Source organism: Hippocampus bargibanti, linkage group LG09 (assembly GCF_051943395.1).
Source record: "Hippocampus bargibanti isolate YZ-2025 linkage group LG09, ASM5194339v1, whole genome shotgun sequence".
Lineage (NCBI taxonomy): Eukaryota > Metazoa > Chordata > Actinopteri > Syngnathiformes > Syngnathidae > Hippocampus > Hippocampus bargibanti.
The window spans coordinates 20,933,443-20,949,322 of NC_142742.1; the positions used below are offsets into that span (position 1 = coordinate 20,933,443).

Below are 15,880 nucleotides of genomic sequence, written 5' to 3' on the forward strand. Positions count from 1 at the left end.
CAAGGCAAGACGTCTTGGCGTGACATCACAGACAAGGGGGCGGGATCTTCGCAAACTGGCCACTTCCAAGATCAATTTGAAGTACTTTTTGGACACATTAAGTCATTTTTAATGGTGTTTTGCATTTGACTAAAACTATCATCCTGCGCGTTTTGGGTATTTTAGATGCTATAAAATGTTTTTCTGATGTCAGTTAGGAAACAAAAAAGTGGTGTCTGCTGACGAACTAGTTTTCGTCGGACGAACCAAACCACAGGGTCAAACAGCGCCACGGTGGCGGCCACGAGAAGCTGACACATGCTCATGGCGTCCTAGTTCATCACCCCTTTTGTTGGAGTGCGGACGTGGTTTGTGTTTGGTAGACATTTTGGACCATATTGACTGTACTTTTGCTATTATGGGACCAAAAAAGATCCCACCCCAGCTAGTGTCAAGCCTAAGAGGACATTAAAGAAATGTACAATCGAGCAGGCGATAATTGAAAAACACGAACGAGGCGTGCATCTCTGTGACTTAGCGTTCCAGTACCAGTACACTAAGGTTACCATTGCTACCATCCTTAAGAACAAGGAAGCTATTAAGGGTGCGTGTGTGGCTAAGGGTGTTTTTGTTTTGTCTAAGCAACGGTCTCAGGCAATATAAGAGGTTGAAAAACATCTGTTTATTTGGATTAATGAAAAGAAGTTAGCAGGGGACAGTGTGAATGTGTATGGAAGGTGACTCTCCTTCCAAACAGTTTGCTATTGATCAAAGAATTTATTCCATGCCATTTTGAGGCAACATTGGGGAGAAACGATCACCAGAAAAGAGGCAAAAAAACAGCGACCTCCTGTGGCCACCTCCATTTCCACAGGCTGATAAATTCCTATATGGAGCTTGGACACCCTCTTCTGGCGGCTTTTGGGTGCAACACAAGATTTTCAGACCAAACAATACAGCAAGATACATTGACGTGATGGAAAGACTGCTACAATGTGTCTTTTTTTCTGTCAGGGGGCGTTCCTTTAGTGACGTCACGTACGGACTCGTCACCAACTCAAAAACAAGACTTCCTGATTATTCAGCGCGAGTCTTAAAACGTAAAATATAGCTATATGTGGTGGAATCTTTTTAAAATACGCTCAGTAGAAGTCATTTTACAAATTATGGACACAACTTGTCCGGAGACGTCGGTTGTCCTTTAAGGCTTATTTCGTAGAAAATTATGTTTTATGGGGACCTGGGAATGGATTATTCTCATTTTAATGGTTTCTTATGAGAAATAAATGTTCAGAAGACAAACTTTTCGACTTACACACACACTTTCTGGGAACCAATTATGTTCGTGAACTGAGGCATCACTGTAGTTTATTTGGATTTGCCTTTATTAGTCTCGCAGTGGAGAAATTGTTGATGTTAGTGTTGGACAAAGCGAGTTTATTCATCCAGCCTAGTGAGCATTCACATTATCAAGAGTCCTGTAATATTTGTTGTATCAATTCAGCTAGTTAGCCATGAATTTGGTTCTATAAATGTGATGACATATTTATTTTTTAAGCATTTATTCCACTGAAGTACTTCTTTTAATCCTGTCCCAATAACAAAATTTTAAATAATTCAAAATTAGTATGTTACATTAACCTGTCCTGCATGTTTTTAGAATGACCCTTTGATTGCGTGTATGAAATTTAGACAGGCCCGGTCAGACCATCATGTACGTTACAAGGTGGTCCAGATGTTGGGCTACCGCTAATGTCAGACCCTAGGATTCCCATACCAGTCCCCACAGTGAAGCGTGGTTGTCGTCGTCGTATCATGGTTGATGGCAGTTTTTCAAGAGCTGGAATCCAGGCCTTTCTCAGGGCAGTGGGAACTCGGAGAGTGTCATTTACCAATCAGTGCAGTGTTGAGGTGATCTGTGAAGGATTGAATTTCTTGTTTTTTTAATTATGACGAAAGTGTTGTCCACATATCTAAACCAGTGCCCAGTTTTTGAAGGATGTGAGGGCCTGTTTCTCCATCTCTTCCATGTACAGATTAGCCAGTATGGGTGAAACTGGTGAGCCCATGCACAACCATGAATTTGTTTGTAAAAAAATCCCTAAATTTAAAATACGTAGTTTGGTTCTTTCATGCAGAGAAGAGTCCGCCAGCAGTCTTGTCCTCACCACTGAGACTGCTTCTGGGGTTGGGACAGATGTAAAGTAAAGTAAAATACATTGGGGAGACTAAACAAATTCTCAAGAAAAGACTATCAACATCGCAGGGATAATACTAGTGGGCGTCAATCGACAGTACATATGCACCTAAAAGCTAGCAACCACTCATTTGACGACAATGAGGTTAAAATCTTAGCGAAAGAACATAGATGGTTTGAAAGGGGAGTAAAAGAAGCGATTTTGAAAAAAACAGCAAAATCCTTCACTAAATCGCCATGGTGGGGTGAGGTTCAATTTGGATCGTTCGTACAACAGACTTATTAGGCTTAGTTATGCTGATGAGGTGATACCAGAGCAAATGGGACAATCAGGCCTGTTGTAGACCTCATCCTCAGCCAGGACAATCAGTCAAGACTACAGAAGTAATCAGTGTAGCCACAGGGAGTAGTCCTCTGCTCCCCTCAACCTGAGAGCAGGGACCAATCATTGCAGAGTCCGGCACCGCCACATCTGGACAGTAGGGATATATATAGGGCCGAAACTACCAGCAAAAGACATTAGTTCGCTGACGAAGCATCTTGGATAAGAAGCGAAACGTCCAACACCTTCAAAGAAGTACAGATGACGGCTGAAGAAACCTTTTCATCGCCACACCAACTGAAATGATGGTAAAAGGAAAACACAACTGAACCACCCAAGTCATAACTACATTTTAATAAAATCATAGTAACGTAGCCCTCAATCTAAAAAGTGATTCTGTGAAAAAAAATGCCAGTAAAAATAATGTCATTTATGAATCAACATATCCAGCCATCCTCTCAAGTTCTCAGCCTAATCAGATAAATAATTTTGTTGTTAAATCAAAGAAAACAACAGTACAAAGTCAAGCACCTTCATATACGAGTCACTTTTTACTTTTCAGTTAGACAAAATCAAATGTCTGTTTGACTTTAATTGTGGAACGATGATTCCAATAAAATATTGAAAAGTGCTAGTTCCAATCGGCTTAAAATTGCCAGTAAACAATGGGAAAACCAAAGACTCCTTCAACCTACATCATAGGTTTTTCTCTGCTGGGGCGACCTGTAAAAACAGCTGTAGGAATGTGGTCAACTTGGGGAGCAGGCTTGAGCAGAGCTTGTAATGAATGAAAGGAATGTAGATGAGGACCCCACTGAAGATGAATAAAGTCACATAGAGATATTCGATCTGAGGATCGTCAATGATGGGGGCAAGCACGAGAAATACTGCTGCGATGAGAACCACGATGGGCAGGACAATGGGAACCTGAAGGAAAAAAAGGGAGAAGAGCACAGATGCTGAGAGACATCCATTTGTGTTTTTTTTTTTGTCATATATATATAGTTTGATTTCACAAACCCCATTGCCACAGAAGTTAGTACATTGTGTGAAATATAAATAAAAGCAAGACAGTGATTTCCAAGTTCTTTTACTGCTTACATTCAATTGAATACTGTATATACACACTCATTGTCAATTAGATACTTGGAATACGTTCCCAAAAAATGCAATGAGGAATTTCTTAACACTATGTTACATCACATTTTTTTTACCACAAAATCTGAAACTGTTTGGGATCCGAGGACACAAAATTTCTTCCCCGTTCTTGCTTGATGTGGAACTTCAGTAGGCCAGTGGCGCTGCGTCTCCATTGTTGATTTTGAGCACTTGATCATGCACGACACATTTTCAATGTGACACATGTCTGGACTGCTGGCAAGCCACTGTCGTACTTTAACATAAATAGCATTTAACCTGTGAAATGTTCCAAACGCTTTTTTTTCCCGTCAACTGCCCCTGCACCTTATTGCCATGTGTCCCAGCTTTTAAAAAAATATGTTGCAGGCATCCAATTCAGAATTACAGCATACCGTGTCTTCCCAAATTAAAAAAAACATTACCATTCAGCAGTTTGACCATTCAGTAGCATGTCTTTGTGTAGTATTAAGTTGAATATATGTTGAAAATGATTTGTAAATGACTGTTTGAATGGCGTCTGTTTTTATATACCGTATGCGTTGTACAACATTCGAACATTATTGGAAATAGAAGTTATAGCTTGCGGGAGTATCACTGACCTTATATGGCCTTGGGAGCTCCGGTTTCCTAATCTTGAGGTAGATGAGGCCAGACAACGTGATGGCATAGAAAAACCAGGCAGTGAAACTGACAAACAGAAGAAAAATGGATTTGGGGTACTGTAAACACAAAATGGTACCACCATGTGCTTGTTTTCAAGAGGTTCAATTTTGAGTCTTTGTTCACCTGAAAAAGTTGACAATACTCTGAAAGTCTCCGGGGATGAGCACAAGCAAGGAGACAACAGTGGTGAAAATGAGTGCTGGACATGGAGTCAGTCTGTGCACGTGAGCCATGGAGAGAATTTCTGGCTAGAAACCACACACACAAGTCCCAACTGTGACAATGGAGCAATACAGGTAACCTCGAACTTACGACCGGCGCGACTTACGACCAACCGTACTTACGACCACCAGACGCCCCCATTTTTTTTCTTCGCCTGGCACTGTGTGGTGTATTAAACACAAAAGCTAATTGTGGGTTGTTTGGATACTTGGAGTTACTGTACCTTGCATTTACTATCGACTGCGCATGTGTGAAAATTTTCCATTCTTCCCATGTTTGCTGATGCAAGACCGTGACGGTCGATATAAATATAACAAGGAAAACGCGTGTGTCTACTTCGTCACACAAGACACCACACACCGCAATTTATGATTTGTAATTTTGGCCAGCCAGCCAGCACCTCACTCTCTGGAACTCTGGCACCGGAGTGGGGGTGGGTCCTTATACCTCTCGGCGGCATCGCCGACGGGTATAAGGCGTCTTCTGAAGGGACTGACCAAGAATCAAACCAGAAATCCAACTTCCACCACCTGATTTGCCCTATCCATTTTTCAACAGCTATTGTACTGTACGAAACGTTTTGTTGGCTTTTCTTGAAATGGCTAATTTAGTTAAACATAATGGCTAGCCTTCAAGCTAACAGCTTGCTATCAATTTCACGATCTAACGGGGATGCCTGCTATTATTCATGAATAACTGATAAGTCAACTGATTGACCAGTCCTGCAATGATAATGTTGACTATGGGTGAATTTTCACCTGGTTTATTTTTTTAATCAACTGATCCATTATGCTTTCAACATTTAGCTTGTAGTAGACGTGCACATTCCACCATGATGTCCCTGATCCACTAGTGAAAAGGACGCTTTGATCCTCTCCTCTTTCATCTAGAACTGCTTCATGTAACAAATAGGGTACAGGAAGTGGTTAAAAATGAATGATTCTCTGTCTTTGTGTTGTCACATTATTTGTTATTTAGTTTTTTTGTTGTTTTGACTTCAAGATGTTGCCGTGAGAGTGGCTACCTTTGCAGCAGCTCCTGTATTTTTGTTTTTTGACTTCTTTCTTTCCTTTCCTCTTCCTTTCATCACTTTGCTGCTGTGAAATGTAAATTTCGGGACGAATAAAAGTAAATCCAATCCAAACCATTAAGATATGGGAACCATTACACTGTAATTAATAGATTTCTCTGCACATTCCTTGACCAGAAGTCTGACTTCGTAAGAATACAATATTGGTTTTGGTAATTGTTTGTAGTGACAATTGACTGGCTCTCGTCGAGTGCATGCGAAGTTTGAGCTTGTGGTCAGCCAATAACAGAGACTAACAACCATCCGCACTCACACTCACACCTAAGGACAATTTGGAGTGTTCAATCAGCCTGCCATGCATGTTATTGGAAGGTGGGAGGAAACCAGAGGACCCGGAGGAAACCCACATGGATCCGGAGATGCAAACTCCACACAGGGAGGCCGGACCAAGTTCTGAACTCACGACCCCTGCACTGTGAAGTTGGCGTGCTAACCACTCGACTGCTGAGCCGCCGTCACTCTTTTTTTAACGACCATTATTTGTATTTTGGACTTTAACTGCTGTGCTTTGTCAATGTGGACTGAGTCTTGCCAAGCACAATGACCTTTTGAATTGAGTTGTACCCAAAAAAAGTAACTTGATTGCAAAATATGTGACATACTGAAATGCACAAACAATGCATGCTAAAGCGGATGGATGTGTCTACTCTCCTCATAGCAAGAAGCAAGAATGCTTGGGCATCTTTGTGTAGTCTTCCATGATGGGGAAAAAAAAGAAAATCTCTTAATTTTAAGATCGCAAAATTCTCACCATATGTCCTTCCCGTGCAGCAACAAAGCACACACGACCACCGCTGAAGAATGTCCCGTTTAGTGACCCAAAAGCCGACAAAGCTGCAGCTAATGACATAATCCACCCCCAGGATCCGAACACTTTGTTCCTGTGGGGCAAAAAGTTTCAGATTCAGTGCATAACCTCTATGCCACCCAATTCCACTCTATAAAAATGATTTCTTAAGGTTTTGAAAACAAAGGTTCAGAACTTAAAGTGAGTTGACAGAACAGTACTTTGTAAAGGTCTTTAGGCACTAAGTGGTTTTTTTCTGATACTACTTCCCATTCTATTCCAGTTGCAGTAGTAAAAAGTTAATATTTGATCTGTAATTCATTTGAATATTTATTTTCATGTAATTTTAAGTTACAAATCGATTTTGAAAATAACATTTTTGTCCGCCACATTCATCGAACACGTCACTAGATGATGTTTATTTAAGGATATAAACAGCTAAGCTTCACAATGATGTAGAGCTACTGAAGGAAGAAATGGTTATTGGTGTCCTGAGCTAACGCATATGGTTATACAATTTGTTTGCCACTTTCTGTATTCTCTCACACTGATCATGAACACCTGGTCCCAAGACTGATACCACTTGTTTTATCGCTTGTTCCACACTTATCTATGTTTTGTATTTTCCTGCATGAACTGCTCATTTTCTCATACGCCTGACAATGTATCTTTCACAACATGTTTCTCTGAAACACCTGGTCCCAGGGCTGAGGGAGGGGGGAGAAATGACTCACCTCTAGCGAGGACAAACTGGCCACTTGTTTTCGCGTGAGTTGGGTCTATAAGATGGGGGGTTCCTCAATACCGGTTAGAGTCTGCTGTGAACTGTGCACGAGTGTCCAGCTTTGGTTTTTTTTCCAGATTACTCTACCGGGGGGTTTGCCGGCTCTCCGCCCTCTGTCAACGGTAAGGTATACTATTATGGATATGAACGGTGATGTTGGAGTCTTTACGTGGGGGCATAAAGGTGACAGTTTGTGTCTAGCGTAATTACTCATGATGGCAAATATTGCGAACTGCTATGTATTTTATCATTTGACGTATGGGAAATGTTGTGAACTGCTGTGCATTCTATCATTAAACGTCACTGATATATATATATATACAGTCGTTGTTTGTGGTCATTTCTCTGCTGCGATCTCTCCGAACCTGTAATAAGGCAATTTTTCATAAAACAGCTACCCCAAATGGAATTCATCCAGCGCTAATCCTGAAAGAAGCCAAATTGTTTTGTGCCAACCGATGACCGATGTGAAAGCTACAGAGGCGTTTGGCCTCTTGAAGGCACAAAATGTACTTCGGAGAACAAAGATAATGAATTTGTGCTGCCTTTCGTGCATGAAGTATACAGTTGCTTTGGTCCCTTGTTGAAATTTTTCAAAAGCAAGCACAAATCCTCCCTCATCAGATCAGCAAGACAAAATAAACTGATTGATTTTCAAGGAGAAATATCTTTGTCAGGCGCTGCTACTCACCCCCACGTGACGGCCACTGCGTTGGATGACATGAGCTCTTTTGGTGTCAGGACTGTCAGGTAGCTGACATTCACCATCAGATACAAGCCGGTCACCAGCGAGATAGCAATGATCACTGCTCTCGGAAGATTCACCTGCAACAAACGAAAGTTCACAAGGAATGAGGGGGACTTCTACAATTTCAATGTCATTACTGTACATGAGTGTTGTTTCAGTGAGACCGTGGCAAAAGTAGAGAGCTCAATGTTTTCTAACCTTATCCCTGACATTAACACATGTATTTTGCTTAAAGGACAACCGACACCATTTTTTTGTTTCCTAACTGACATCAGAAAAACGTTTCATAGCATCTAAAATACCCAATACACGCAAGATGATATTTTTAGTCAAATGAAAAACATCAATAAAAATGACTTAAAGTGTCCAAAAACTACTTCAAAATGAACCTGGTAATGGACAGTTTCAGAAGGTCCCACCCCCTTTTTCGTGACGTCACGCCAGGACGTCTTGCCTTGCTTTAGATTAGAATCAAAACAATGGCTTCAGATTCGGAGAAGATGCTTTCTTGTTCAGAATCAAAATCATCTTTATTGCCAAGTATGTAGACCACACAAGGAATTTGTTTCCGGTCGAACACGTTTGTTGTTGTTGTTATTGGTTGTTACTCATCCAGTTATGAATATGACTCAAATAGTTCTAAAGAGGAAAGCATACATGTTGGCAATCGATTAAAGAAGTCCTTCCATGTCATTTTGAGGCATCTGGACTGTTGTGTATAGTCCCAGAAAATGCACAAGATGACACCCAAGCTCCGTTGGAAATGGGCTGATTTGTCTGCTGGGAATTTGTGTCAGCTCATATCCAATAGTTGTCTTTGTGCAACACACCAAAATTCACCATCACATTATTTTCTGTGTTTTCCTTCTAATTTCGCCATCAACACAAAGTTTTCAGACCAAACAAAGTACCCAAAATGCATTATGTGTTGCTTTCTTGGTCAGTGACGTCACGGTAGGTATCGTCACCAACTCAAAAACAAGACTTCCTGAATTTTCAGTGCAAGTCTTAAAACGTAAAATATGCCGTGGAATCTATGTAAAATACGCTCAGTAGAAGTCATTTGAAGTGATTTTACAAATTATGGACACAACTTGTCCGCAGGCGTCGGTTGTCCTTTGATGCCAGTGCAATTTATTTGACACCCTGTTTTTTATTTAACACACTGGATGGTTAGCATATCTTATTTTCAAGTTCAGGGATTGAATCTTGGTTCATCCTTGCTACGTGGACTTTGCATGTTCCTACTCTGTTGACGTGGATCTTTGCAGCTACCTCCCACATTCAGAAAACATGTTTAAGATTCTGTATTTCCATAGGTGTGAATGTGAATCTAAATAGTTACTTTATCTCGCTTACGTATACTGTGACTGACCAGAAAGGGATGAACAAAGTCACGCAGTATTAAACATCTTGATTTTGGAGTGAGAGGGTGTTAGAACTAGAATGTTACAATCTTTTACCATACTTTTGCTTTCCAATTGACTGTTGTAACTCTTTTGTAACTTTTGCATTTGGCTTTCATTTACTCAGAAATTATTACGATGCTTTGGTTCCTAGTCATTTCGAACAGGACTCAGGTGTGAAGCCGCAAGTCAATAGGGCGATGTATACTGCGCTGTTTGGTCTTTGTTTTACAAGGGTGTTAACATTAATTTTCATCGCTAAAGTAGTTTGAGTGAAGGTCACATAATAAGATTCAAAGCGAGGTCGCACAATCATCAAAGTACATCCGTCTGCAGGCAGATGGGTTTGTGTTTTAATTCCATCATGATTAATCCGCTTCATTTTTATTTAAAAACACAGAGATTTCTGAACCTAATTTAATCCCGCCTCCATGCCAGGCTCTCATTTTCCTGGAGAAGGACTGCAGTGTTGAGATGAGAGGCATTCTTATGTCATGTATGCAATCTAGAGGTGGGCAATGTTATTACAATTCAAAACTGCCCTCCACCCTCCTTTTTTCCAAGGGAACTGTGAACGTAGTTGGAGCATGCATACAGCCCAGTTGCCCATCTTTGAACTTGCCCCCAAAAGATAGAAACTTTACAATGGGACATCTTTTTACAACTAGATTTTTTTGGTTGGAAATGTGGCAAAAGTTTACATTAAAGGACAACCGACACCATTTTTTGTTTCCTAACTGACATCAGAAAAAAAACGTTTTATAGCATCTAAAATACCCAAAACACGCAGGCTGATATTTTTAGTCAAATGCAAAACACCAATAAAAATGACTTAAGTGTCCCAAAACTACTTCAAAATGACCTCGGAGATGCAGTTTCAGAAGATCCCGCCCCCTTGTTCGTGACATCACGCCAGGACGTCTTGCCTTGTTCGAGAATCAAAACAATTGCTTCAGATTCGGAGAAGATGCTTTCTTGTTACTCATCCAGCTATGAATATGATTCAAATAGTTCTGAAGAGGAAAGCATAAATGTTTGCAATCGATTACAGGAGTCCTCCCGTGTCAATTCGAGCCGTCAGGACTCCAATGTAGCGTCCCAGAAAATGCACAAGATGGCGCCCAAGCTCCGTTGGAAATGGGCTGATTTGTCTGCTGGGAATTTGTGTCAGTGAATATCAAACAGTAGTCTTGGTGCAACACACAACGATTCACCATCGCGTTATGTATGTGTTTTACTTCTAATTTCGCCATCAACACGGATCAACACGAAGTTTTCAGACCAAAAAAAGTACCCAAAATGCATTGTGTGTTGCTTAATCGGTCAGGGGCGTTCCAGATGTGACGTCACGTCAGGCATCGTCATCAACTCGAAAACAAGACTTCCTGAATATTCAGCATGAGTCTTAAAACGTAAAATATAGCTATATGCCGTGGAATCTTTGTAAAATACACTCAGTAGAAGTCATTTGAAGTGATTTTACAAATTATGGACACAACCTGTCCGGAGGCGTCGGTTGTCCTTTAAGGCTGGCTTTACTGAGGCTAATGTTCTGTATGTGAAATAAAGAGATTGAGTGATTAATGGTACCTCTGGACGTTTTAATTCCTCCGTGACATAGTTGAGATTATTCCAACCGTCAAATGACCACAATCCCTGGTAGAAAGCAATTCCAATTGGACTGATGCCAAGGTTTGAGTTATCAAATGAGTCTTGAAAGTTTTCAGTATGTCCTCTGACAAGCATCACAACACCTCCCACGATGATAACTGCCAACGACAGCACCTTGGCCACCATAAAAAACACCTGCACTGACATTGAGAAGCGAACGTTGAGACAATTGACTGTCGCTAAAATAATAATCGCAGATGCCGCCACACACTTGATGACCAAAACGGGAGGGGCACATTCCGAGTAGAAGGGAGCCACAACGTACTGAGCAAAACTAAGCGAGATGCCAACAACGCCAGCAGGTCTCGCAAATAACACCGAGCTGAATATTAACAGAAAGGCGACGACTGGGCCTGACGTCCTGAGGATGTATATGTATTCCCCGCCTGATTCCCGAATGACGGTTCCCAATTCAGCATAGCAAAAAGAAGCAAGTATGACCAGTAGACCGCAGCATGCCCACACCACCAGACTAGCTCCAGGGCTGCCGATCGTAGTGAGCACCGTCTGTGGGGACATGAAGATCCCTGAGCCGATCATCGTTCCACCAATGAGGGACACAGCTCCCATCAGGCCCACTTCACGCTTGAGGCTCAGCTTTTGCGTCTCATCTTCCATGATGATGGCTCGCGTCTTGCTCCGTTCTTTGAATTGGAAAAACATTTTTGTGGCCAGTGTCCTGCTAACAGCACCCCACAGGTTAATAATTAAGTGAGTAGGACAAAGACAGTCGATAGTTAACCAAAGGTTACCAAGACTAAAGCTGTATTACTGTAGACAGGAGGTCGTATGTTCTCCGGGATATAATTGTCATGTGAAAACGCTACGTTGTGGATGTTAGTAAAGACAGTCAAACATGTATTTGCTAATGTTTGAAATTTATGTGCATGAAAGTTGGCTTCACCTTGCAGCAATAACACTAACAACTGAAACCACAGACATGATCTTCCATAACGTTTATGGACTTCTGTGACTGATAACACATCAATAATTGTTGCACCTGGCTTGAGGGGCACACTATGGCTGAGTGCAGGCAAGGAGGGGATGCAAATGTGAGGCGTCTTCTCGGCTTTGCTGTTGAGTAGGTGGCACGAGGAACTCGCTCAAGGCAACCCCATCGCCGAGAGCGACCCGTGGGCCCAAAGAGCCACCTACCCTAACACCGGCACTGCTTGATTGGTTTTTATTCGAGACTGTCCATCCATCCATTTTCGAATCCATTTATAATCACAAGGGCCGTGGGACATGCTGGAGTCTATCCCAGCTATCTAAGGAGAGTTGGCAGGGGACGCCCTGAATTGGTTGCCAGACAATTGCAGGGCACACAGAAACGAACAACCATTCACGCTCACTCACGCTCACAAGTAGGGACCATTTAGAAATGTTTTTCTGTGAGAGCCACACCCACACCCACACGCACACGCACACACACACAGTAAACAATCAGAATGCTTGTCAAAGTACCACTGACATTTGACTGTTTCATTGATGGTATTGTTTCATTGCAAATTAGAATCACGGCAGTTTTCTCCACAAATGCGAATCCTTGTACAATACTCATCATCTTTTTTACTTGGTGGACTTATTCAAAAGGGGGTGTTTAGCAGTTTTGACATCGTCCCAAAATTATCCAATCAAAATTGCGCTATCAGTCAATTGCAGCCCAAACTGGAAATGAACACCAAAAATGTGAGAATACGTATCTGTATTTAGTTTTATCTGCGAGTCAGATGCAATCATCAAAAGAGCCATATATGGCTCATGAGCCATAGGTTCCCAACCCCTGATTTAGAGTGTTCCATTAATCTGCCACACGTTTTTGGACATGTGAGAGGAAACTGGATCTTCCGCCGAAAACCCACACAGGAACAGGGAGAACATGCAAACTCAATACAGGATTGGAACCCTGCACTTCCGCAGAGTTAGTCTGACGTGCTAACCACTGGACCACAGAGCCGCCTATTGGCAAAATGAAACCTTCAAATAAATAACATGGAACTTCCCAGAGATGCTAATGCAGAAGTACTGACCTGTGGCGAAAACAAGCCATTTTCACACTATTTAGGTTAATGTAGTTTATCTGGACATCGTCTCTTTTGTAAAAAGAGACAGATATCCACCCCCGTTTAATGGCCCATTGAATAATTTCTTACTGGATACATGCAGCAGCAATGTCATTTGCCTAAGTACAGTATTTCGGTTTCTGAAACTTTTTGCATCATGGGAAAATTTCACCCCGGAATAGTGCAATGTTTGGGAAACCAACCTGACCCATTTGTTAAATGAATTCCCGTGTAGCACTCCTTCATTTTTAGCACAGAAATATTATGACCTTTTTGACTCAATGGCCAACCATGATCTTATGTAGCTCCTCAAACCAAAAATTGTTTTTCGTGGTGAAAATTCAGTCCGAACAACTAATACAAATCAATCAATATATGAATAAGCACATCCATACAAACTGTGTATATCAGTTTGGTCTTATCAGTGAAGAAAAAAAGTCAACACATAAAAGCCTTACCTCTGGGCGCTTGAGCTCCTCTGTTAAATAATTCAAAGTATTCCAGCCATCATAGGACCACAAGCCCTGATAGAAAGCTATGCCAAAGGACCTGACGTGCATATTGGTTCCCTCAAAGGCATTCTCAAAGTTCTCGGTGCCTTTGTCAAAGAGCATCACCATTCCTCCCAATATGATCACCGTGAGTGCCATGACCTTGACGGCCATGGAGACCACCTGGATGATGGTGGCCAGGCGTGAGCTCAGACAGTTCACCAAGGCCAGAACGATGATGGCTCCTGCAGCCGTACACTTGACCACCAGCTGCGGAGGGGAGCAGCTCGGGAAAAAAGGTGCCACCGCATATTCGGCGAAGCTGAGCGCGATTCCTGTGGCACTTGCAGGTCTCATGACAATGATGAAGCTGAAGACAAACATGAAGGCCACCACGCGCCCTGCTATCCTCATCATGTAGATATATTCTCCACCAGACTCTGGAATGACAGTTCCCAGTTCAGCGTAGCAGAGCCCCCCGAGCATGGCTAGCAGCCCACAGGATACCCAAATAATGAGGCTTGCCCCCGGACTGCCGATCGTGGATAGGACATACTGGGGTGATATGAAGATCCCTGACCCCATCATGGTGCCGGCAATGAAAGATACCGCTCCGATAATCCCAACATCCCTCTTCAAGTTCAGTCCGTGTTTGTCGGTCGCCATCGTGAGACTGCTCAGGGACAGACTAGTGTGGACTCAGGATAAGCATTGGGTAATGATACATCTGTGTAAACAATGAAAGGTCAACCAATTGGAAGTAATGGCCTCGGAAGGAGTGTGTTGTGCCAAATGGAGAAAAAAAATGCCCGTGCTTATCTCTTTTGAAATACCTGTCTACCTTATCTTTTTGGATAGAACCAACAGCAAGTATGCCCAAGATCTAATTTTCAATCAACCAACCTCTCCCGATCGACCTGTCGCTACGCATGTATATATACGCACGCACTTACACACACCGCTTACCTCCATAGAGAACTGACACGCAGGCATGGGACACACTTTTTGCAGCATGTGAATGATCGTGGCTCATTTGTACCATTGTTAATATTTCTGCCGGCATTCCACAATTGCATTGTTTGCCGGTGCCCCTGGTAACTTGCATATGAAACAAACCCTGAAGGAGATTAATATAAACAATCAAAGATACAGCCCAACAGCTGTGATTGCAAGCTGCAAATGCTGACTTTTGACAGCTAACAGCTTCAGATGATGCAGGTCACACACCATCGTAGATCAAATGTCACTTGCTTTTTCATTCAATTCTATTTAAAAAAATATTTTCATGAAAGTGAGACTGACAAGATGCTCAGGGTGCAATGTACACTCACACATACATCGATCATGTTAATCACTGCTTCATGTCAACACAAAGAGGGTACAGCAAGTCCTGAAGAATGAATGACTCTGTGTCTTTGTGTTGTCATATTTGTTATTTTTGTTTTTTTTTGTTTTCCCCCAAGATGGCGGCGCATGAACACGCAGCGGCTCCCCTCTCCCGGCAAATTGGCGTTTTCATGTTTATTATGTTTGTTAAAGTAATTAGTAATAAGTGCCTTGCATGCTGGGTCCGAGAGGACAGTAATTTCATCTGTGCTGTATGTCATACATATTAGCATATTTGACAATAAAGCTGACTTTGACTTGACTTTGACTTAATGAACCCTGCAATAACACATTGTCACTTTACACACGACACTACCTCACTTTACATTCACAATTTACATGTATTGTCTGTTGTCAATTAACTGTCTTTTTTAGCCACATTATAAGGGCCTTGCACGCTGGGTCAGAGAGGACAGTAATTTCATCTGTGCTGTATTGGATTTGGATTTGCCTTTATTAGTCTCTCAGTGGAGAAATTTACATTTCACAGCAGCAAAGTTATGAAAGAAATGAAAGTAGAAAAGCAAAACACAGGAGCTGCTGGAAAGGCAGCCACTCTCGCGGCGCCGCCTTGAAGTCAAAAGAACAAAAAAAACTAAATAGCAAATAACATGACAACACAAAGACACAGAAAGACTTTCATTCTTAAGCACTTTCTGTACCCTCTTTGTTACATAAAGCAGTTCCAGATGAAGGAGGAGAGGATCAAAGCATCTCTTCACCAGTGGATCAGGGACACCATGGTGGAATGTGCACGTCGACTACAAGCTAAATGTTGAAAGCAAACACGCAGCTGTAGCATCCATTGACGAAAAGAGATTGTCTCACATCTCCTGTCCCCCATAAATCAGCATGTATTAGCATATTTGACAATAAAGCTGACTTTGACTTGAAATGTTGTGGGAGGGGCGTAGTTCCCTCTCTACACCAC

General features: G+C 41.9%; 2 protein-coding genes across 2 annotated transcripts; both read right to left on the bottom strand.

Moving 5' to 3' along the window:
• Positions 1-2,836: 2,836 nt before the first annotated feature.
• LOC148893943 (b(0,+)-type amino acid transporter 1-like) lies at positions 2,837-11,715 on the bottom strand. The gene is made up of 6 exons (XM_089005091.1): positions 10,929-11,715; positions 7,876-8,009; positions 6,365-6,494; positions 4,425-4,549; positions 4,238-4,325; positions 2,837-3,425 (listed from the first exon to the last, which is right to left on the bottom strand). Exons 1-6 carry the CDS (start codon positions 11,670-11,672, stop codon positions 3,195-3,197), a joined length of 1,452 nt encoding a protein of 483 aa, XP_088861217.1. The 5' UTR covers positions 11,673-11,715; the 3' UTR covers positions 2,837-3,194.
• A 1,082-nt stretch (positions 11,716-12,797) lies between these two features.
• On the bottom strand, positions 12,798-14,229 carry LOC148893944 (b(0,+)-type amino acid transporter 1-like). The gene is made up of 2 exons (XM_089004947.1): positions 13,531-14,229; positions 12,798-12,815 (listed from the first exon to the last, which is right to left on the bottom strand). The coding sequence occupies exons 1-2, from the start codon at positions 14,227-14,229 to the stop codon at positions 12,798-12,800; spliced, it is 717 nt and encodes a 238-aa protein (XP_088861073.1).
• Positions 14,230-15,880: the final 1,651 nt, after the last annotated feature.

Bases quoted from the DNA above. Each gene is read 5' to 3' on its own strand.
- LOC148893943 (XM_089005091.1), bottom strand. From the start codon at position 11,672: ATGTTTTTCCAATTCAAAGAACGGAGCAAGACGCGAGCCATCATCATG. The intron at 4,550-6,364 runs GTGAGAATTTTG...TGTGGTTTCTAG, and splicing joins CTGCACGGGAAGGACATATG to CCAGAAATTCTCTCCATGGC. The intron at 4,326-4,424 runs GTGAACAAAGAC...TCTGTTTGTCAG, and splicing joins AGTATTGTCAACTTTTTCAG to TTTCACTGCCTGGTTTTTCT.
- LOC148893944 (XM_089004947.1), bottom strand. From the start codon at position 14,229: ATGGCGACCGACAAACACGGACTGAACTTGAAGAGGGATGTTGGGATT.